Below are 18,458 nucleotides of genomic sequence, written 5' to 3'. Positions count from 1 at the left end.
TGATCCATAAAGGTCAAAGAATTCCATCCAGAGCCCTAGAACCACAGAGTACACTGTGGTCCCTTAGGTTTCCATTCCTATTGGTCTCAAAATTTTTATCAATGGATATAGATAATACTTAGCTACAGTACCTAAGTAAATAAATGAAAAAATATTGGGAGTGGAATATTAACACCTATGAATGGGAATTAAAAGATGTATCTATTCCTTAATTTTAAAACATGTAAGTTTATTTATTTATTTATTAAAAAATATTTTATTTATTTACTTATTTGATAGAGAGAGAGAGAGCGCGCGCACGCAAGCAGGGAGAGGGAGAGGGCAAGGAAGAAGCAGGCTCCCCGCTGAGCAGGGAGCCCGATGTGGGGCTCCACCCCAGGACCCTGAGATCATGACCTGAGCTGGAGGCAGATGCTTTATCGACTGAGGCACCCAGGTGCCCCAAAACATGTAAGTTTCATTTGTTAGCCAATTTCATGGAGGAGGAAGACAGAATGAAAATGAGCATTAATCTAGGTGAAAGAAATTCTTCATGCAATGAAAGACTTGAACTGCACTAAATCAAAAGGCTCCTTCACTAGCAATGAAAATTTTTTTCTTACCCTCTGATGCGCCTGTTCACAGCAGCTCGTATAGATTCTGAAGCCAAAATTTCTTCTGGGTGTGTTGAGATTATATTCAATGCTTGTGGGATTGTTGGGGGTGTGGTGGGTAACCAGGACACTGCTCCAGGTTTCCTTGGTGCAGGAATAATGCACAATTCTCCATGGTGGAAAAACACCTACAAAACGATACATTTTAATTTTCATTCTGGGCACTGACAAACTCTAGGTACATATGAAAAATGTTACAACATGATTTCATCTCTGTAAATTTTCCAAATTTGGGTATATTTACCCTATTGGCACTATTATCAGGATCCAACCATTTAGGGAGAAAGTCAGCAGCTTCTATTAACAAGAATTCACCATCATTGTCTTCAATCCTAATGCAAAAGAAATTCCAATTATGCATTTAAAAAGCATATATATGCTATTAATTAAAACACATTTATTCTAATATTTTTTCTTTCATTCTAGCAAATATCTGAGAATACGCTATGTGTAGATTATTATAATAAAGCAAATAATACTTAAGACACCATGAAGTACTGAAGGAGATTCTAAAACCGAAGGAGGATTTGGAAGAGATGATAAGGAGAAAAAGTAAGTACATAAATAAATAACACCAGACAAAAATATGAAAAATATACAATAGGGTGTCAAAAGAAGAAAAAAATCACCTAGAGCCAAGATTAGGAAAGCACTTATGGAAGTCACTTAAACCTTGAGAGAGAATTTTATTTTGCCTCATTTCTATCACTTTCTTTAAATTTAAATTTTTTTAAAGAATTTAATTTTTTTAAAGATTTGTTTATTTATTTTAGAGAGAGAGCACGAGCAAGCATGTGAGCAGGGAGAGGGGCAGAAGGAGAGAAAATCCTGAAGCAGGCTCCCTGCTGAGCACAGAGCCTGACACAGGGCTCAATCCCAGAACCCTGAGATCACGACCTGAGCCAAAATCAAGAGCTGGCTGCTTAACTAACTGAGCCACTCAGCTGCCTCTAAATTTAAATTTTTGAATAGGTAAGACAGTCACATGATTAAACTTTTAAAAAAATACATAAAAAGTTATACAATGAAAAAGTTTCCTTCCTACTTTTGTCCCTATATGCCCCCTTCCTACCCTCCAACCATTGTTATTTCTTGTTTATCCTTCTAGTGGTTGCTTATGCATAATCTAGCTAATAGGAATAAAAATTCTTATTTTCTCCTCTCGTCACACAAAAGGTAGCACATTTTAGACACTGTTCTAGATTTTTTTCACTTTTAATGTGTGGATATAAGGAGAAAAGGAGAGATGTTCTTGGGAGAGGGATTAGCATAAGCAAAAACATGGAGGTGGCTATTTAAGGTGAATATTTGGAGAATGACAATTAGCAAAAAACAAGACTAGAAAAGCACAGCTATGGGGCACCTCGGTGGCACAGTCGGTTGAGCATCTGACTCTTGGTTTTGGCTCAGGTAGTGATCGCAGGGTCGTGAGACTGAGCCCTGAGTCGGGCTCAGCACTAAGCACACAGTTTGCTTGAGATTCTGTCTCTCTCCTCCTCTGCCCCTCCTGCTTGTGCTCTCACTCTCTAAAATAAATAAATAAATCTTTTTTAAAAAGCAGTTATATCATTTTGTGAAGAGCTTTAAATGTTAGCAGAGTTGGGGCATCTGCCTTCAACTCAGGTCATGATCTCAGGGGTCTGGGATCGAGCCCCACATCAGGCTCCTTGCTCAGTGGAGAGTCGGCTTCTCCCTTTCTCTCACCCTCTGCTTCTCTCCCTGCTTGTGCTCTCTCTCAAACAAATAAAATCTTTAAAAATTTTTAAAAAAATGTTACCAGAGTCAATGAGAATGAGCTTAGTTTTATACACAAAAGGAATGAAAGGTTTCAAGGCAGGTAGAAAAATGGTTAGAGCTCTTCCTTAGGAAGATTAATCTGGCGGAGACAGAGAGGAAGTTCTTTTTCTAATTTTTTTTAAAAAACTGTAAGACAGTAGATGCCTACTATTTAAAGAGCTTTATAGGCATGGTGTAGGTATGAGCCATCATTAAATAAAGATCAGAATCTGGGGCTCCTTGGTGGCTTAGTCAGTTGGGCGGCTGCCTTCAGCTCAGGTCATGATCCTGGAGTCCCAGGATCGAGCCCCATGTCAGGTTCCCTGCTCGGTGGGGAGTCTGCTTCTCCCTCTCCCTCTGCTCCTCCCCCCCGCTCACTATCGCTCTGTGTGTGTGTCTCCCTCTCAAGTAAATAAATAAGATCTTTAAAAAAAAGAAAAATAAAGATTAGAATCCATACACAAAAGGCATTGCCCTCTCCCTATTATCCTTGTAAAGATAGAAATGAATATCTTTGTGTTTGTTCACTTAAAATTCTATCATTTATTAAGAAATTATTGCTAATTACTTTTAGGTATGGTAACAGTAATGTTTAAAGTAAGTTATCTCTTACATTTACATGTTAAATTATTTAAAGATCAAATGGCATATTGTTGGTGATCTGTTTTAAAAAAATCTTGCTATGTAATGGGGGAGTATGGGAAAGGTATAGATAAAGTAAGAATGTCCATGAATTGATCATTGTTGAAGCTGGGGGAGAAGTACATATGGGTTCATTCTCTCTACTTTCATGTTTGAAATTTTGATTTCATAGTAAGTTTTCGGAGTTGTTTTCTTTTTGTTCTGCTGGGGAAAAGGTTGGGGGGATAGATTAGAATTTGGGGGCTGACAGGAAAATTAGAATAACACGTGCAAATGGGTGAAACGCCCTCTGCTGACAAAACTTGGTAATTACAGAGAACAATCAGTTCCTATTTTAAAGAGCTTTAGAATGCACCGTTACCTACTTTCCTTTCAATACAATTGTTCCCTGATTTTTCTTTAAATTTTTCTGTACATGAGTTCTCAAAAAAAAAATATATATATATATATAGAGAGAGAGCGCTAAAGTATAACAGAGGAAGACATAGTAAAGAAATCTGTAAAATATGTATATGTACATACAAATGGATTTTTTTTCCCCTAAGATTTTTTTAAACAGTAGTACACCCTTTGGTATTGTTTGGATTTTGTTTACCATCTGTATTTAGTCTTTCATAATGAGAATTACTAAAAAACAAAACAAAACAAAAACTAGAATAGACAGGTTTTGTTTAAAAATTTTGGAAGTTAAGCTCTCCAACGTACTTTAATTTTTCCTCAAGAAAAGGAAGTCACGAGAGAAAAGGAAGAAAACACAGTCACTTTCAAAATCTATGTCTCAAATTTGTACAGTCTCCACCAGACTGAAAAAAATTTACTAAAAGGATAAAAATGTAGTCAGTCTCAACAAGAGAATTCCTTTAGATTATTAAAATAACTAATACCTTGCTACTAATTCTGGAAATTCCTTTGTAATTTGCTTTACTACATAAACAATAAACCATTCATCCTCAATGTTATCCCCAAACTTTGTCATGCCAAACATATGAGCAGGAACATCTCCTAAAAACAAGAGAAAAGCAATCATATAACCAAATAAATTTGTCAGTGCACATAAAAATACAAGTAATCATTCAAATAAACAAACATTCATTGACTGACCATGCTGTAGGTACTATATGGGGAGCTGGGGTTGCAAGAAGCCTACTTGTGGGGGCGCCTGGGTGGCACAGCGGTTAAGCGTCTGCCTTCGGCTCAGGGCGTGATCCCGGCGTTCTGGGATCGAGCCCCACATCAGGCTCTTCCGCTATGAGCCTGCTTCTCCCTCTCCCACTCCCCCTGCTTGTGTTCTCTCTCGCTGGCTGTCTCTATCTCTGTTGAATAAATACATAAAAATCTAAAAAAAAAAAAAAAAAAAAGAAGCCTACTTATGAGGACCCAAGGGTCTAGACAACAGGAGATGGACCAGCATGCCATCTCAAAACAAAATGATGAACAGACATATGCACTGAAGGGGATGTGAGTATAAAGAATGTGATATCTGAGCTATGCTCATTTGGAGGAATGACAGGAGAAAGAGAATAGCATGTGCAAAGGCATATAAGCATGGCAGACACTACAGTGTTTCAGGAATACCAGGAAGCTAGATTTAGATGGAGCAGAAATTTTTTCAAAGAAGTGCAGTATTCTTTTTTTTTTTTAATATTTCTATTTATTTATTTGACACAGAGAGAGAAATAGCGAGAGAGAGCACAAGCAGGGGGAGGTGCAGGCAGACGGAGAGAGAGAAGCAGACTCCCCGCTGAGCAGGGAGCCCGACTCGGGACTCTATCCAGGACCCTGGGATCATGACCTGAGCTGAAAGCAGACACTTAACTGACTGAGCCATCCAGGCACCCAAACAAGTGCAGTATTCAAAAATATGTAGAACTTAATACATTCATTTTTTTTTACCTTAATAACACTCTTAAACAGCTCAATGGGTCAAAGAAGAAATCACAAAGGAAATCAGAAAACACCTTGACACAAATGAAAACAGACATGTAAAAGCAGTGCTAAGAAGTTTATAGTTATAAAAGATCTCAGATAAACAACCTAACTTTACACCTGAAGGAAACAGAACAAGAAAAGCTAACCCAAAGCTAGCAGAAGGAAGGAAATAATGAAGATTAGAACAGAGATTAATGAAACAGAGAATAGAAAAATAGAAAAAAATAAAGTGATTTGGTTTTTGAAACACTACAAAATTGACAAAATCTCAGATTAGTAAGAAAAAAAGAGACGCAAGTAACTAAAATCAGAAATGAAAGTGGAGCTATTACAACCTATACTACAGAAATAAAAAGGACTATAAGAGAACACTACGAACAACTGTACACCAACCAACTGGATAACTTGGAAGAAATGAGTACATTCTTAGAAACACACAACCTATCAAGACTGGATCACAAAGAAATAGAGAATCTGAACAGACAGGTTACTAGTAAAGGACACTGAGTCAGTAATCAAAAACTTCCCAGAAAAGAAAAGCTCACTAGAGAATTTTACCAACATTTAAAGAAGAATTAACATCAATCCTCTTCAAACTCTTAAAAACAACTGAAGAGGAGGGAACACTCCCAAACGCATTTTATGAGGCCAGCATTACCCTCATACTAAAGCCAGACCAAGACAATACAGGAAGACTATGACCAATATCCCTGGAACACTGATGCAGATATCCTCAACAAAATACTAGCAAACTGAATTCAACACATTGAATTTATTCCTGGAATGCAATGTAATGCATATGAAAATCAATCAATGTAATCTACCAATATTAACAGACAAAAGGTCAAACAAGCACATTGTGAAGTGTCTCAAGGGCTGCCATGGCAAAAAAAAAGGTAGGAAGAACAGCCCAACCAACTCTTCTTCCCACCCCAGATCTCTCAAATTCCTTCAACTAGAGAAGCTCCAATTAGACTACTTTTATCTACCTTATATATTAAACTTCAATTTGAACTCTATCCAGAAGCAATGGGCAACTGGTGAAGGATGTTAGGCCAAAGACTGACATGATCAAATTTGTGTTTGACAAAGGTAACTGGCAACAGTGTGAGGAACTGGAGATACTGGAACCAGAGAGGTTAGTTAGGTGGCTGCTGTGGTCTTCCAGATGAAGAGATAAAGAGGGTCTAGATTGTAGACAAACAAATGTAGAGAAGGGGTCGTATTTTAGGAGTAACCACACAGGATCTAGTGCCTGACTGAACATGGTCAAGTGAGGAGCTGAGTATAATTTTGAATTATTAACAAGCTGAACAACTAGGTGGATAACAACGCCATTAAGCAAGACAAGAAAACATTGGGTAAAAATGATTTTCTAGGAAAAAGATAAGGAGTTGGTTTTGGATGTGCTGTGCTAATGTGAGGTGTTCTTGCCAATAAATATCACATGTGTTTCAGTGAATAGGGGTTCGATAAAATTAACACCAGGGAACATATTTGGCAACTGCTAGCCAAAAGATAACAGATAAACACTACATTGAGACCTAGACTGACGGTATCAAAAGATGCCAGACTCCTGATCTGAAATAAGACCCTGCATGAATAAGAGCCGTGGTCACCTATTTGTGCCTCATTTTACTAAAGCTACATGAAATGATAAGAAAAAGTGCCACATTTGGTCCGAGGTCAGATCTCAAGCACCAACAACACAGAGAAGCAGTGAAGCAACCTCAAAATGCTTCTGAGTAGCAAACAATGGCCGTAAGCCCAATTATTTCTCTTTATACGCCAGGCAAAGCCACATAGTTTCACAACTATGTCAAACAAGGCAGCCTACTAAACACATGACTGAGAATGAGGAATATAGAGTAACCACTAAAGGAAGCTACAGTTAAGGAAGCCAGATGCCTGAACCTGTTTACTATAGGTACCGAGATACATTATAGCACAGAAAAGTGAAGTTCCAAGAACACCCACAGTTTAATACTGTTGAGTATATATTAGTTCTCAAGGTAATTACTATTAGAAAGCTTTCATCAAATGAATTAAAAAAATTTTTTTTGGTAAGTCTAAGGACCTAACCAAATATAGGCAAGCATCACTAATCAAAAAAGCTCAGGTTATAAAACTCCTCACAACACTGAATGATCTATGGACTACTACAGATCACTGTTGTCAGAATTAGAAGTCACACATATCACATCAAAGTAAGTAAAAGAGCCTTACCTTTTCCAGGTTTATATTTGAGATTGAAAGGCTGATTCTGCCAGATATAGGGGACCAGCAGAGGTGCAAACTGAGTCATTATCCTCTCAATATACTTTTGAAGAATCTCTTTGTGTTTTTCTGGGTCCCTCGGTTCATCTGGTATCAGGAATAGGTGATACTCCACAGTGTCTTCCACTGTAGCAAGCTTCATATTTTCCTCCATTCTTCTCTGAAAGCTACATTTGAACATAAAGCACACAGAATAATGTGTAAGTAAAATCCAATTCTCTGAACTATTCGACATGATTCCACTGTTTTCCAAAATTCAGTTATCCACATGCTATCATTTAACTTTTTGCCTTGATCAAGTATGAATAATAACACCTATTTAATATTCTTTCAATGATGTTTTTATAATTGAAATTATGTTTTTCATACTTGAAATTATATTAAAGGAACTTTTGATATAATACAGTAAGTGAAAATTGAGTATCACATTCTCAAATTAACTAATAGTATGCAAGAATAAAATAAAAAACGTTTGGAAAAAAATAAATTTAAAAAAAGTTTGCCCTCATACTAGCACTAGCGTATGTAACACACTTTGAGAAGCACTGTAATAACATCTTGTTTAAATACTATCAAAAATCCCAGTTCTGCCACTAATTAGTTCTGTCACTTTGAGCACCTCAATTTCTCTTTCTGGGGCTTTTTCCTTAACTGTAGAATGAGAATGTTACTCCTTCACTTCTAAATTTCTCCCCCAAATTGTTATTATTTAAAAGCTCTTTAGGGCAATCTTCCTCACTCTGTAGAATTTAAATCTCCTTTTATGAAGATTGAACAGCATATGAGGAATTCAAAACCACAAAACATTCATGTCCTATCATCTCACACCAAAATAATTTGCCCTTGGTTCTTGATCCTACAGTTGTCCTAAAACTGACCCTTTTTCAGGTCTCAGGGGGGATAGCTCCGGTATGTTAAGAGCAGGTAGATATCTCTATTTTCTTTTCTTTCTTTCTTTTTTTTTTTTGTTAAAGATTTTACTTATTTATTTGACAGAGAGAGAGACAGCCAGCGAGAGAGGGAACACAAGCAGGGGGAGCGGGAGAGGAAGAAGCAGGCTCATAGCGGAGGAGCCTGATGTGGGGCTCGATTCCATAACGCTGGGATCACGCCCTGAGCAGAAGGCAGACGCTTAACCGCTGTGCCACCCAGGCGCCCCAGATATCTCTATTTTCTAAGGGTTTTCCTTACAAACTGAAGTACGAGCTTACTATTGCTGCCAGATGAGGCTTGGTCAAGAGAGGCACTGCACTGGATAGTCCACTGTAAGGCACAATTCGATTTTTATTCTTAACTCGGTTTTCTCACGGGCTAATAAAACGAGGTCGAGAGGAACTTGCATCTTCTACCCAGTGTGTCCAAATCATTATTTGGCTTCTCAACCCAGAAGGGCAGATAATTCCGTCCAACCACCTCATAATGCCAAGCACACATTTTTATGAAAAATTTAGTGTTAGAACTGGAAGGGACTTTGAGATCCCTCAGGCGAACTCCTTTCTGTACAAGTAAGAAAACTGGCACACAGAAAGAGAAGGGACCACGCAGCAGAGGGCTGAGCTGGAGTCTAGCTCTCTTTACCCACACTAAGCTTCCTCCCTCCATTCAACAAAAGGAAACCAATTCCGCTTACGATTCTCGGGCCTCCCCCACGCGTCTCCCGCAGCGGTACCTCTCCTCGACCGCCCCTCCCACCGCGTGAGCCGGTCGGGAGCTGCCAGTAGCAGCCAAAGCCTGGCCCAAGGTCAGTCCAGATGCCTCCCGGGCACCTGAAGCCAGCGGAAGCTCTGAAAGACCCGCTAGGCCCCGGAACCCCCGGTGGCGTCACTACTGCGCGCCCGCGGGAGCATTACGCCGGTGCCCCTGTGTTTTCGTCACTTCCGCCCCCGCCAGGAAACAAGGAGGGCGGAGGATGGAGGTGTGGGGACTCAGGGAGTGGTGGCAGTCCGGAGTCTAGGCGACGGGGCGTGACGGGGCCGGAAGGTGGCGGGAGGGGGCCGGGCCGGAGCCGGCGGGAGGGCCAGGCCCGGAGGCCCCCACCCTGGCGTGCCCGCCCCCTCCGCGGCACAGGAGGAAGAGGAGGATGATCTCCAGATACACGCGGAAGGCGGTGCCACAGAGCCTGGAGCTGTGAGTGGACTGCTTAGACATCCTAGTCCGGGCCGGGGGAGGCTGAGGCGGGCCGCGAGCGCTCTGGACCCTTCCCAACCAGGGCTTCTCACCTTTCCGTTTCCAGGGCGGGGGAAGGAAAATGTTCTTCGGAATTCTCTCCTCCCAGACTTGTCAGAAGCTGCCCGGTCTGCCTCCATCTCCAGCTAAGGGCATGTTACTTGTGCTGCCCTAGGCCTTGGCCTTCCTGGGCTGCTCTTTCTGAACGGAGGGACTGGGTCTCCTATGGCATTTGTAGTTTCCTCAGTGCTTCATACCTGTCAATGGCCATTGACAAATCGGGAAGTTACTAATAGCTAACTGAGTGCTGCAGAAAAGTTGAATATACCTAGTGCCAGGCACCGTACAAAGCCGATTACGTGCATTAGCTCACTTAATCCTGTCCGCAAGGATACAGAATAGGGAATATTATTTGCACATTCTACAAATAAAGGTCTCAGATTTAAGAATGTAGCATGCCAAAGGTTATACAGGCAGAAAGTGGTGGAGCACACAAACCTGGTGTCAGTCTGACCCTGAAGCGTTGGTCATAATCATTACACATACTGCTTCCCCATCTCTGCGTTAAACATCAGAATCCTTAAGGATAGGTTTTGCTCTAGAGAGCAAATATTTAAGCTTAACAACCCACCTCCCACCCCTGGTGAAGTGTTGTAATTTAGCAAGTAATGATAATGTACATTTGTTAATGCTTTATACTTTCAAAAAGACTTTCACATCTTGATCCTTGCAACAGCTCTGTAAGATGGGTATGATTATCTTTCAGTTTTTCAGAACATGAACTATGGGAAAGTTTACACATCCTAAGATTATATAAACAATAGGTTTTGAGCTTGGGCTTTTTATCCTCAAATCCCAGCTTTTTTCCTCCATAGAGCTATGTAATTTTAGCAACCATACATTTAAAAATTAAATACTAACTATACATGGTAATAACAAGCATGGAATCTTCAGTCAGTCTGGGTTTCTGGCTAGGTTCTTTTCTAGTTGTGTGACTTTTCAGCAGATTACTAAATATTCGAGTATTCATTTCTTTAATATAGGACTAAGACTTTCTCTAAAAGCCTATCTGAAGTGATGGCACAGGGCTTGACACATAGTAGAGCCTCAGTAATTGGTAATTTCTTGTCCTTTCCCACCTTTACTTGGTACAGTAGCCATACAAAGAAAATCTGTGATCTCTCCTTGCTTTCAGAAGCTTATTATCTACTAAGTAACAGGATATCTACACAGTAGCAATTCAGATAATAAGCTTTTTAGGAAGTAGAAAGAAGAAAGTAATTTTCCAATAAAGGGAACAGGACTTAGCTAAAAGTCTGCTTTTATAATTAATTCTGACCATTCTGAGAGTAAAAAAATAAATCATTTGTGGAAAAATTGTTGGTAGGCATTTTATGGGTGAGAATTACTCCAGTACAGTTACGTTACTTGTTCTGTATTGTTGATTGGATTGAACTCTCTAACGGCAACTCTCTCCAAAGACGGTTCTCTAGAGGAGTCAGGATGATATGAATAATGAAGATAATGAGGATTATATGTATCTAAATGACAGTAAAATAAAAACGATTTTTACTTTAGGTGTTAGAATGATAATTTGCTTTGAAGAAGTAACTCTAGCTTTCTCCCTAAAAGTTCCAAATTACAGATATTGAAAAGAGTTTTTTAAAAAAGTCATATTCAACATACAGCTTAACACTTAAAAAGTTATAAATTTCAAACATACATGTATAGTGAATAATATAATGAACCACCTATCACCCACATTCGACAATTATCAAGAATTTGATATATTTGCTTCATCTATCTTCTTTATCTTTTTTCAGCCTCTCTGTCCATCATCTGTAAATCAGAAAGCAAAACCCCAGACAATTATCATTTCACCCCTGTATACCTCAGTCTGCATCTCTAAAAATTATAGGTATTTTCTTCTTTTTTTTTTTTTTAGATTTTATTTATTTATTTGAGAGAGAGAGAGAGAGAGAGAGCAAGCATGAGCAGGGGGAGGGGCAGAAGGAGAGGAAGAAGCGACTTTCCAGTGAGCAGGGAGCCTGATGTGGGGCTTGATGCAGGGCTAGATCCCAGGACCCCAGGATGACAACCTGAGCCAAAGGCAGACAGACGCCCAACTGACTGAGCCACCCAGGCGCCCCTAGGTTATTTTCTTACGTAAAAATAATGCTATGATCAAATTTAACATTTCTCTGGTATTATCATTTCATAGTCAGATTTCTTTGACAGATTAAAAAATGTCTTATGTTTCTGTTTTGTAGCTGGAATCTACATTTCTGTTCACTACCACTGTCTCAAAGACAAGCTTTTTGTTGTAGGATTGTTGAATGAGAGAAGTACAAATAGCTCTGCCACAAATCCATCCCCATCATTTGAGAAATAATTTCAAGTACAAGCTCTGCTAACTGGGCCCTTAACTTTATCTTTATATACAAAAATGTTAATATTTTTGTATCTCAAATTATTCATTTGCTCTGAGAAGCCTCAGAGCCAGACTACTTGGATTTGAATCCTGGCTCCATCACTTTGTTGACATATGACCTTAAGCAGGTTACTTAGTCTCTCTGTGCTTCACCCTCCTTGCCAATGAAGTAAGAGTATTAGAGATTTATAATATACATTTGCAAATTAAAGACCCTAAAGAGAACTTTTATAAAGAAACCTATGTACTTTGTTTAGCTTATCATGTTTCCTAAACTAATTTATTGCAGAATTCTGTGTTGGAGGAAAGTCTACTATAGATGATTAAGACTGGAACATATAATTGATCCCTTAGTTTAATGTACATGTTGAACTCTCTAGAGCAGCTCTGTCCAATAGAAATAAATATACAGCCACATGTGGAATTTTAAATTTTCAGGTAGTCATGTTAAAAAATAGTAGTAACAGATGAAATTAGTGTTTTGACTTTTTATTTTGAAATAATTATAAACTCACTGTTACAAAAATCATACATAGAATACCATGAACTCTTCACCCATCTTCCCCCAATGATGACAATTTATGTAACTAGTATAATGTCAAAGCCAGGAAACCAACATTGGTACACGTTTTATTAGAAACCATGAGACTGGGGCTCCATGGTTTCTCAGTCAGTTAAGTTTCAGCTCAGATCATAATCTCAGGGTCCTGGGATCAAGCCCCACATCGAGCTCCATCTTGGGCTCCGTGCTCAGTGCAGACCCTGCTTGTCCCTCTCCCTCTGCTCCTCCCCATGCTCTCTCTCTTTCCCTCTCATAAATAAATCTTTTTTTAAAAATCTTAAAAAAAAAAAAAAACTGTGAGACTATTCCAGAGTGGCTGTACCTTTTTACATTTCTGTCAGCAGTGTATGAGACATCTGGTTTCTACACATCGTCGCTTGCATTTGGTGTTATTACTGTATTTTGTGTTAGCTGTTCTAAAAGGTGTGTGGTTATAACTTACTATAATTTAAATTTGCAGTGAGACTAACTTTAAGAATATATTTTTTAACCCAGCATATCCAAAATACTACCATTTTAACAGGTAATCAAGATAAAATTATTGGTGATCTATTGCACATTCTTGTACTTAGACTCAAAATCCCATGTTTTATACTTAAAACACATCTCATTTCTAACCATGTTTTTTAAAGTTTTTATTTAAATTCCAGTTAAAATACAGTGTAATATTAGTTTCAGGTGTACAGTATAGTGATTCAACACTTCCATACATCACCTGGTGCTCATCACACCGACTAACCACATTTTAACTGCTAGTTGCTAAGGGCTACCATACAGGAGGACAGTGCAGTCCCAGAGCAGCAGAAAGTAGGTAACTAACCTGTAGTCAAGTTATTGAAAAGTATATATTTTTTTCTTTACAGGAAATATAACTTTTTAAAAAATCTTTCACAGGAAAGGAATAACAAAACATGCTATTAATCATCATCCTCTTCCAGAGCAGCTGGATGAAATTTCTTCTACCAATGACAGCCATGAAAAAGACACAAGTTCCCAAAGGTAATAAGACAAAGTGTACTCGTTTGCTTATTACACTTAATACACTTAATAATGGCAAAAGTGGTTTTTGGCTTAGGCTTGATATCTAGTCTTGTACTAATGAAACAAAACAAAACTTTTGTCACATTTTCAGTACTATTCAGTTTTCATTCTGGAACAGCTAATGGAAACATCATACTTATAACCCCTGAAAAATAGTATTATGACATAGTTAAAAGCCAAGACTCAGAAGGAGTTTAACATCTGATTTTTAATCCTGGTTCTGACACTTACTAGCTGAGTAACAGTGGGCAAGTTACTTACCAGATAATAGTATCTCTTAAAGGATGTTGTAAATATAAATGAGGTAAAGTACGTAAAACTTGGCACAATGATTGGCATATGGTAAATGAGTAAGTGTTAGCTGTGGTTATCATTTTAAGAAACAGCGTACTGTAATTTCAAAGAGGGTTCTGAGAAGCAGTGTGGTATCATAGAAAATTTATAGTCATAAAACCTAATTTCAAAACCTAGAACTCAATCTCAGATTGTCTTTAAAATGGCATTAATTGGGGTGCTTGACCTGCTCAGTTGGAAGAGCACGCAACTCTTGATTTTGGGGTCATGAGTTTGAGACCCACATTGGGTGAAGAGATTACTTAAATAAATATAACTTAAAATTTTTTTAAATGGGGTTAATTGAGTTCTACATCATCAGGTTGTTGTGAGGATAAAATGGAATTATATCTATAAAAGTGCTTGGTAAACTGTAAAAGTGCCATACAAGTTCAGACATTACTATTCATATTTCTGAAATGACTTTAGTTTTCACGGGTAGATGTTGTAAATGGAATGTTATAGTATTTGTTGTAAACTATGGCTTGAATTATTTAGAATCACTGTCATCAATTTTGTAGGAATTAGGACTTTTCCATGATGCTTAAGTGTTAAGTTCTTCATTTATTTTTGCTTCTGTAGATATATTTGTATGCATGCTTGTCGCCTAGTAAATTGCTGAGTAGTTACTGCTACAGAAACTTGAAGTATAAGAATTTTTCTGTTTTCTCTCTTCCTTCCAAATTGTGCATTTAGTGAGTCTGACATCACACAAGAATCACCTTTTACATCAGCTGACACTGGGCATTCAAGATCTGCTTTTCCAAGCTATACAGGCACAGGGATCTCTACAGAAGGCAGCTCGGACTTCTCCTGGGGCTATGGTGTGAGTTGTATGTTACTGGTCTGATGGAGTGCTTGGGAGACTATTCTGGGAGTTAGGATTTGTCAGTTTTGTCAGTACATTTCAGTCCTTTACTCTATGAAGATTGGTTCTTTACGTTTTAATACTTATCAGATTTTACCCTCTTTCAGTATTTGCTTTGTTTTATGGATACAGTAGTTGATCCTTACAAATGCTTAGTGTTTGACTTAACAGTTGCAGGTTAGTATGGATCTGGGTCCTGGGTCTACTTTTGCTTTGTGTAGTCCACTAATGTGTCTCTCTACCACTAATGTTACTTGTTGTTTAAGTTGTTCTTGGAACTTGATTATTAAGCCACTATAGACTGGGAAAATGATTGTGATATATGATTAAATGAAAAAAAGCAGATTAAAAATAGTATGTATGGATAGTGTGGTTCTATTTTAAATTTACATGTATTTTTGCTTATGTACATATTAGAAAAAAGGACTAAAGATATCTACCCAAAATGCTATTTAGTCATTATTTATTAGGTGTTGAGATGAGATTGACATACTTATTTATTTATTTACGGCTATCTCCCATTATAGAATATTATTTTTAAAAGATCAAAACCTTAAAAGAAAATTTTAAAGTCACATTTTATGCATGTTTATTGCCTTGATGCAATAGGTATTTTTATTTCTGTCTTCTTTCACTCTGTATTTAATTTGACCTAGCTGTAATCATGGTGTACATACAATGTTATGCTCTGTTTTTTCACTTAATATTATTTTGTAAGGACTTTTCCACAGTACTGACTTTATTATACCATATTGTTGTCAGCAACTTGTTTTCTTTACAGAAGTATGCCAGTTGTTATAATTTATGATTATCACCATGAATTATTTTCCAGTAATTTGAATTTGGTTGTATATACACTTTCCTTACTTAGTTGTATATGTGCATCCTATTTTGTGGTCTGCTTTTCCATTCACCATTATTCCATATAAATATTTCTTTTACTACTTCCATACCTGTCAATTTGAATAGTTATATATAGTTACATAATATTCCTAATATCATAATTGAGCTTTCCTTTACTATCTGATGCTTGAGTTTTCAGTTTTCTTCATTCATTCAATAGGTATTTATTGAGTACATCTGTTGTTAGACATTGTACTGAGGAATATGGGGTGAGTGAGACTCACACAATTGAATAGTCTAATGAGGGCGAGTGACAAGAGTAAATAAAATACAAAAGATGAGAAGTGCTCTAAGGAAGATGACAGGGTACTGAAACAGGACATAGGGGGGATTTACTTTAGATAGGATTATCAGATTGGGTAGATGTGAGACTTACAGATTAAAGAGTTAACCATGTGAAGAGTGAGGAAAGGACTTTCCTGACAGTTAACCAGCAGCATGTGCAAAAGCCCTAAGGATGAAAAGAACTTCATGTTTCCAAGGGAAAGTGTTTGGTGTGTTCATGGAACTGAAAAAAGGTCAGTGTGGTTGCGCGATGGTATCAGGCAGAGAAAGCATAAATGAAATCAGAGAAGCAGGCAGGACTAGATGATATAAGGCCATAGTAAAGAATATAAATTTTATCCTAAGGGAATTAATTAATTTGATGGTTTATTGTGAGGTTTTTAGTGTACTAACTATATATTTCCATTAGTTGTCTCTATATTGCAGTTAGTACTTCTTTGTAAGTTATGAATGTCATACAAATGCTTCCCTTTCCTTTGCTTTCCTTTTGTTCTTTACCGTGTAGCAGATTTTTTTTAACGATCAAATATTACCATTTCACTTTTGACTTTCCGTTCTACTACTACTACTTCTTTCTACTACCTTCATTTCTATACTAGTCAGGATTTTATCTTTAGAAAGATGGACTATATTCTTAATTAGCATTTATAGAATTTTGTGTTTATCTTTTTAACTCACCCGACTTTTTAAATAATATATGGTGTGAGGTATGAATTAAGTTTTTATGCTGTGGAACCTATGTTGTTTGAACCATTTTTCTATATTTGATTTAAAATCATATAGTTTTCATTGTATTTTAAAAATATTTAGGACAAACCTACCAGTATTCATTAAACAAATTATTTAGTATTTGTGTCCCCTTTACATCTTAAGCTGAATTTTATTTTCACTTGTATCAAATTTTATAAAATATTCATCAGGGATTTAATTGGTCTAGCATTATAACTTTATATTAAATTAGGGAAGGTGTAGAGAGAATTAAAATTCATTGAGTATTTAGTAGATACCAGTGCCAAATACTTTATATACACCAATCATTTCTCATCTTTACATAGTATTCTAGCTAGAAATATAGTCCTTTTATTTAGATCTTCCTTTACTTCTGTCATTTGATTATTTACTTTGAGTAAAATCTCTTATTGTAAGTTACAACTGATACTAAAATTGAAGATAGTATTTAATTATACATTTTATTTACTTTGGAACTGTCTTGGTGTTTTTCTTCCTTTCAGTTTAATTAATGGCATACTACTTTGCTAAGTATATTTATTATTTAAAATCATTCTGGAGTTTATATTCTAGGTTTATTTCTTTTAAAATATTCTAAAATTTAAAAAATATTCTAAAATTTAAAGTTAATATAATGATGTGAAGGAAGACCTTCCTTTTCTATCCTGTATCTGTTCTATCTATATCTATTCTTTAAAATTTTATAGCCAACAGTCATAAAAGTAGCTAGCCCAATTCTGTTCTATTTTAGTTTTATATGCTTTGGGTTGATATTTTTTTAGTAATCGAGTAAGGTTTATTCTAGGAATACAAAGATGGGTCAGTACCTGCAAATGTAGTATATTTAAAGTCAATGAATTAAATGAAAAAAATATGGTCAAATCAATAGATGCTGAAAAAGTATTTGATATATTTCAAAAGCCATTCCTTATAAAAAGTCTCAATAAGATAGGAGGAAACCCTTGAGATTTGATGACTGCTTGCCAATTGAATAGGAAATATCAGTTTAAATGTCAAAACACTAAAGTTATTTCAATTAAAATAAGGAACCAGACAAGAATTCTTTATTAACAAATGTAGTTGATTCCTTTGCTAACTTTGTACATTTTAATTTTTATTTTCACATAAAGATTCTCATATACACTATTTAGTGCCAGTTGTATTTCCACTTAACAGTATATTTTGAAGAATATCTATTATTATAAGAAATTTATTTGTTCTTTAATAGCTGCATACTCATTGCTATTACCAAGAAAATGCTGCATTTATAACACTGTACATATATTATTTTACATAAATGTGAATATATCTGAGGATAAACTTTTAGAGGTGGAATTTCTGGTCAAAAGATACACACTTTTGTAATTTTGAAAGTTGTTGCCAACTTGGTCTCTGTAGAAGTTATTCCAATCTCCAGTCTCACCAGGAACATATATGGACGGGCCTATTTTCCTATACTCTTTACCGAAACAGTGAATTATCAAACTTTTTAATCTTTGCCAGACTTTTAGATTTTAAAAAAAGGTATCTGATGCTATTGGGTTGGTTAGAAAAAAAAAATTGCACAACTTACATATAGTGTGTGTGTGTGTGTGTGTGTGTGTGTGTGAGAGAGAGAGAGAGAGAGAAATGGTACCCAGATAAGATAGGCAATCAGGGGTGCCTGGGTGGCACAGCGGTTAAGCGTCTGCCTTCGGCTCAGGGCGTGATCCCGGCGTTATGGGATCAAGCCCCACATCAGGCTCCTCCGCTATGAGCCTGCTTCTTCCTCTCCCACTCCCCCTGCTTGTGTTCCCTCTCTCGCTGGCTGTCTGTCAAATAAATAAATAAAATCTTTAAGAAAAAAAAAAAAAGATATAGGCA

The 18,458-nt window shown here is 37.0% G+C and overlaps 2 protein-coding genes across 16 annotated transcripts in view; one reads left to right on the top strand and one right to left on the bottom strand.

Annotated features, from left to right (window-relative positions):
• The window catches only part of ECD (ecdysoneless cell cycle regulator), a 44,671-nt gene extending 35,156 nt beyond the window's left edge, over positions 1 to 9,515 (bottom strand). For 7 of the 9 annotated variants that reach the window (XR_015724824.1, XR_015724826.1, XR_015724825.1 and 4 more), the window contains exons 1-5: positions 8,908 to 9,079; positions 7,227 to 7,444; positions 3,956 to 4,073; positions 898 to 985; positions 603 to 781 (exon numbers count right to left, since the gene is read on the bottom strand). Coding sequence is in view for 3 of the 9 variants with exons in the window: in XM_087863041.1 (XP_087719167.1) it covers positions 603 to 781; positions 898 to 985; positions 3,956 to 4,073; positions 7,227 to 7,431 (590 nt within the window). In the remaining 6 variants the exon portion in view is untranslated. Of the gene's footprint in view, positions 1 to 602; positions 782 to 897; positions 986 to 3,955; positions 4,074 to 7,226; positions 7,445 to 8,488; positions 8,867 to 8,907; positions 9,080 to 9,496 lie in introns of those variants that run through there. The other 2 variants (XR_015724829.1, XR_015724828.1) reach the window with 2 other exon arrangements.
• FAM149B1 (family with sequence similarity 149 member B1) overlaps positions 9,189 to 18,458 on the top strand; it is a 76,027-nt gene continuing 66,757 nt past the window's right edge. For 2 of the 7 annotated variants that reach the window (XR_015724823.1, XM_087863040.1), the window contains exons 1-3: positions 9,195 to 9,404; positions 13,331 to 13,435; positions 14,507 to 14,636. Coding sequence is in view for 6 of the 7 variants with exons in the window: in XM_087863040.1 (XP_087719166.1) it covers positions 9,358 to 9,404; positions 13,331 to 13,435; positions 14,507 to 14,636 (282 nt within the window). In the remaining variant the exon portion in view is untranslated. Of the gene's footprint in view, positions 9,405 to 13,299; positions 13,436 to 14,506; positions 14,637 to 18,458 lie in introns of all 7 variants that reach the window. The other 5 variants (XM_087863039.1, XM_087863037.1, XM_087863038.1 and 2 more) reach the window with 5 other exon arrangements.

Source organism: Ursus americanus, chromosome 6, assembly GCF_024610735.1.
Source record: "Ursus americanus isolate L20-20 chromosome 6, mUrsAme1.1.p, whole genome shotgun sequence".
Lineage (NCBI taxonomy): Eukaryota > Metazoa > Chordata > Mammalia > Carnivora > Ursidae > Ursus > Ursus americanus.
The sequence above is the reverse complement of the archived record's forward strand: the minus strand, read 5'-3'. Positions and strand labels throughout refer to the sequence as shown.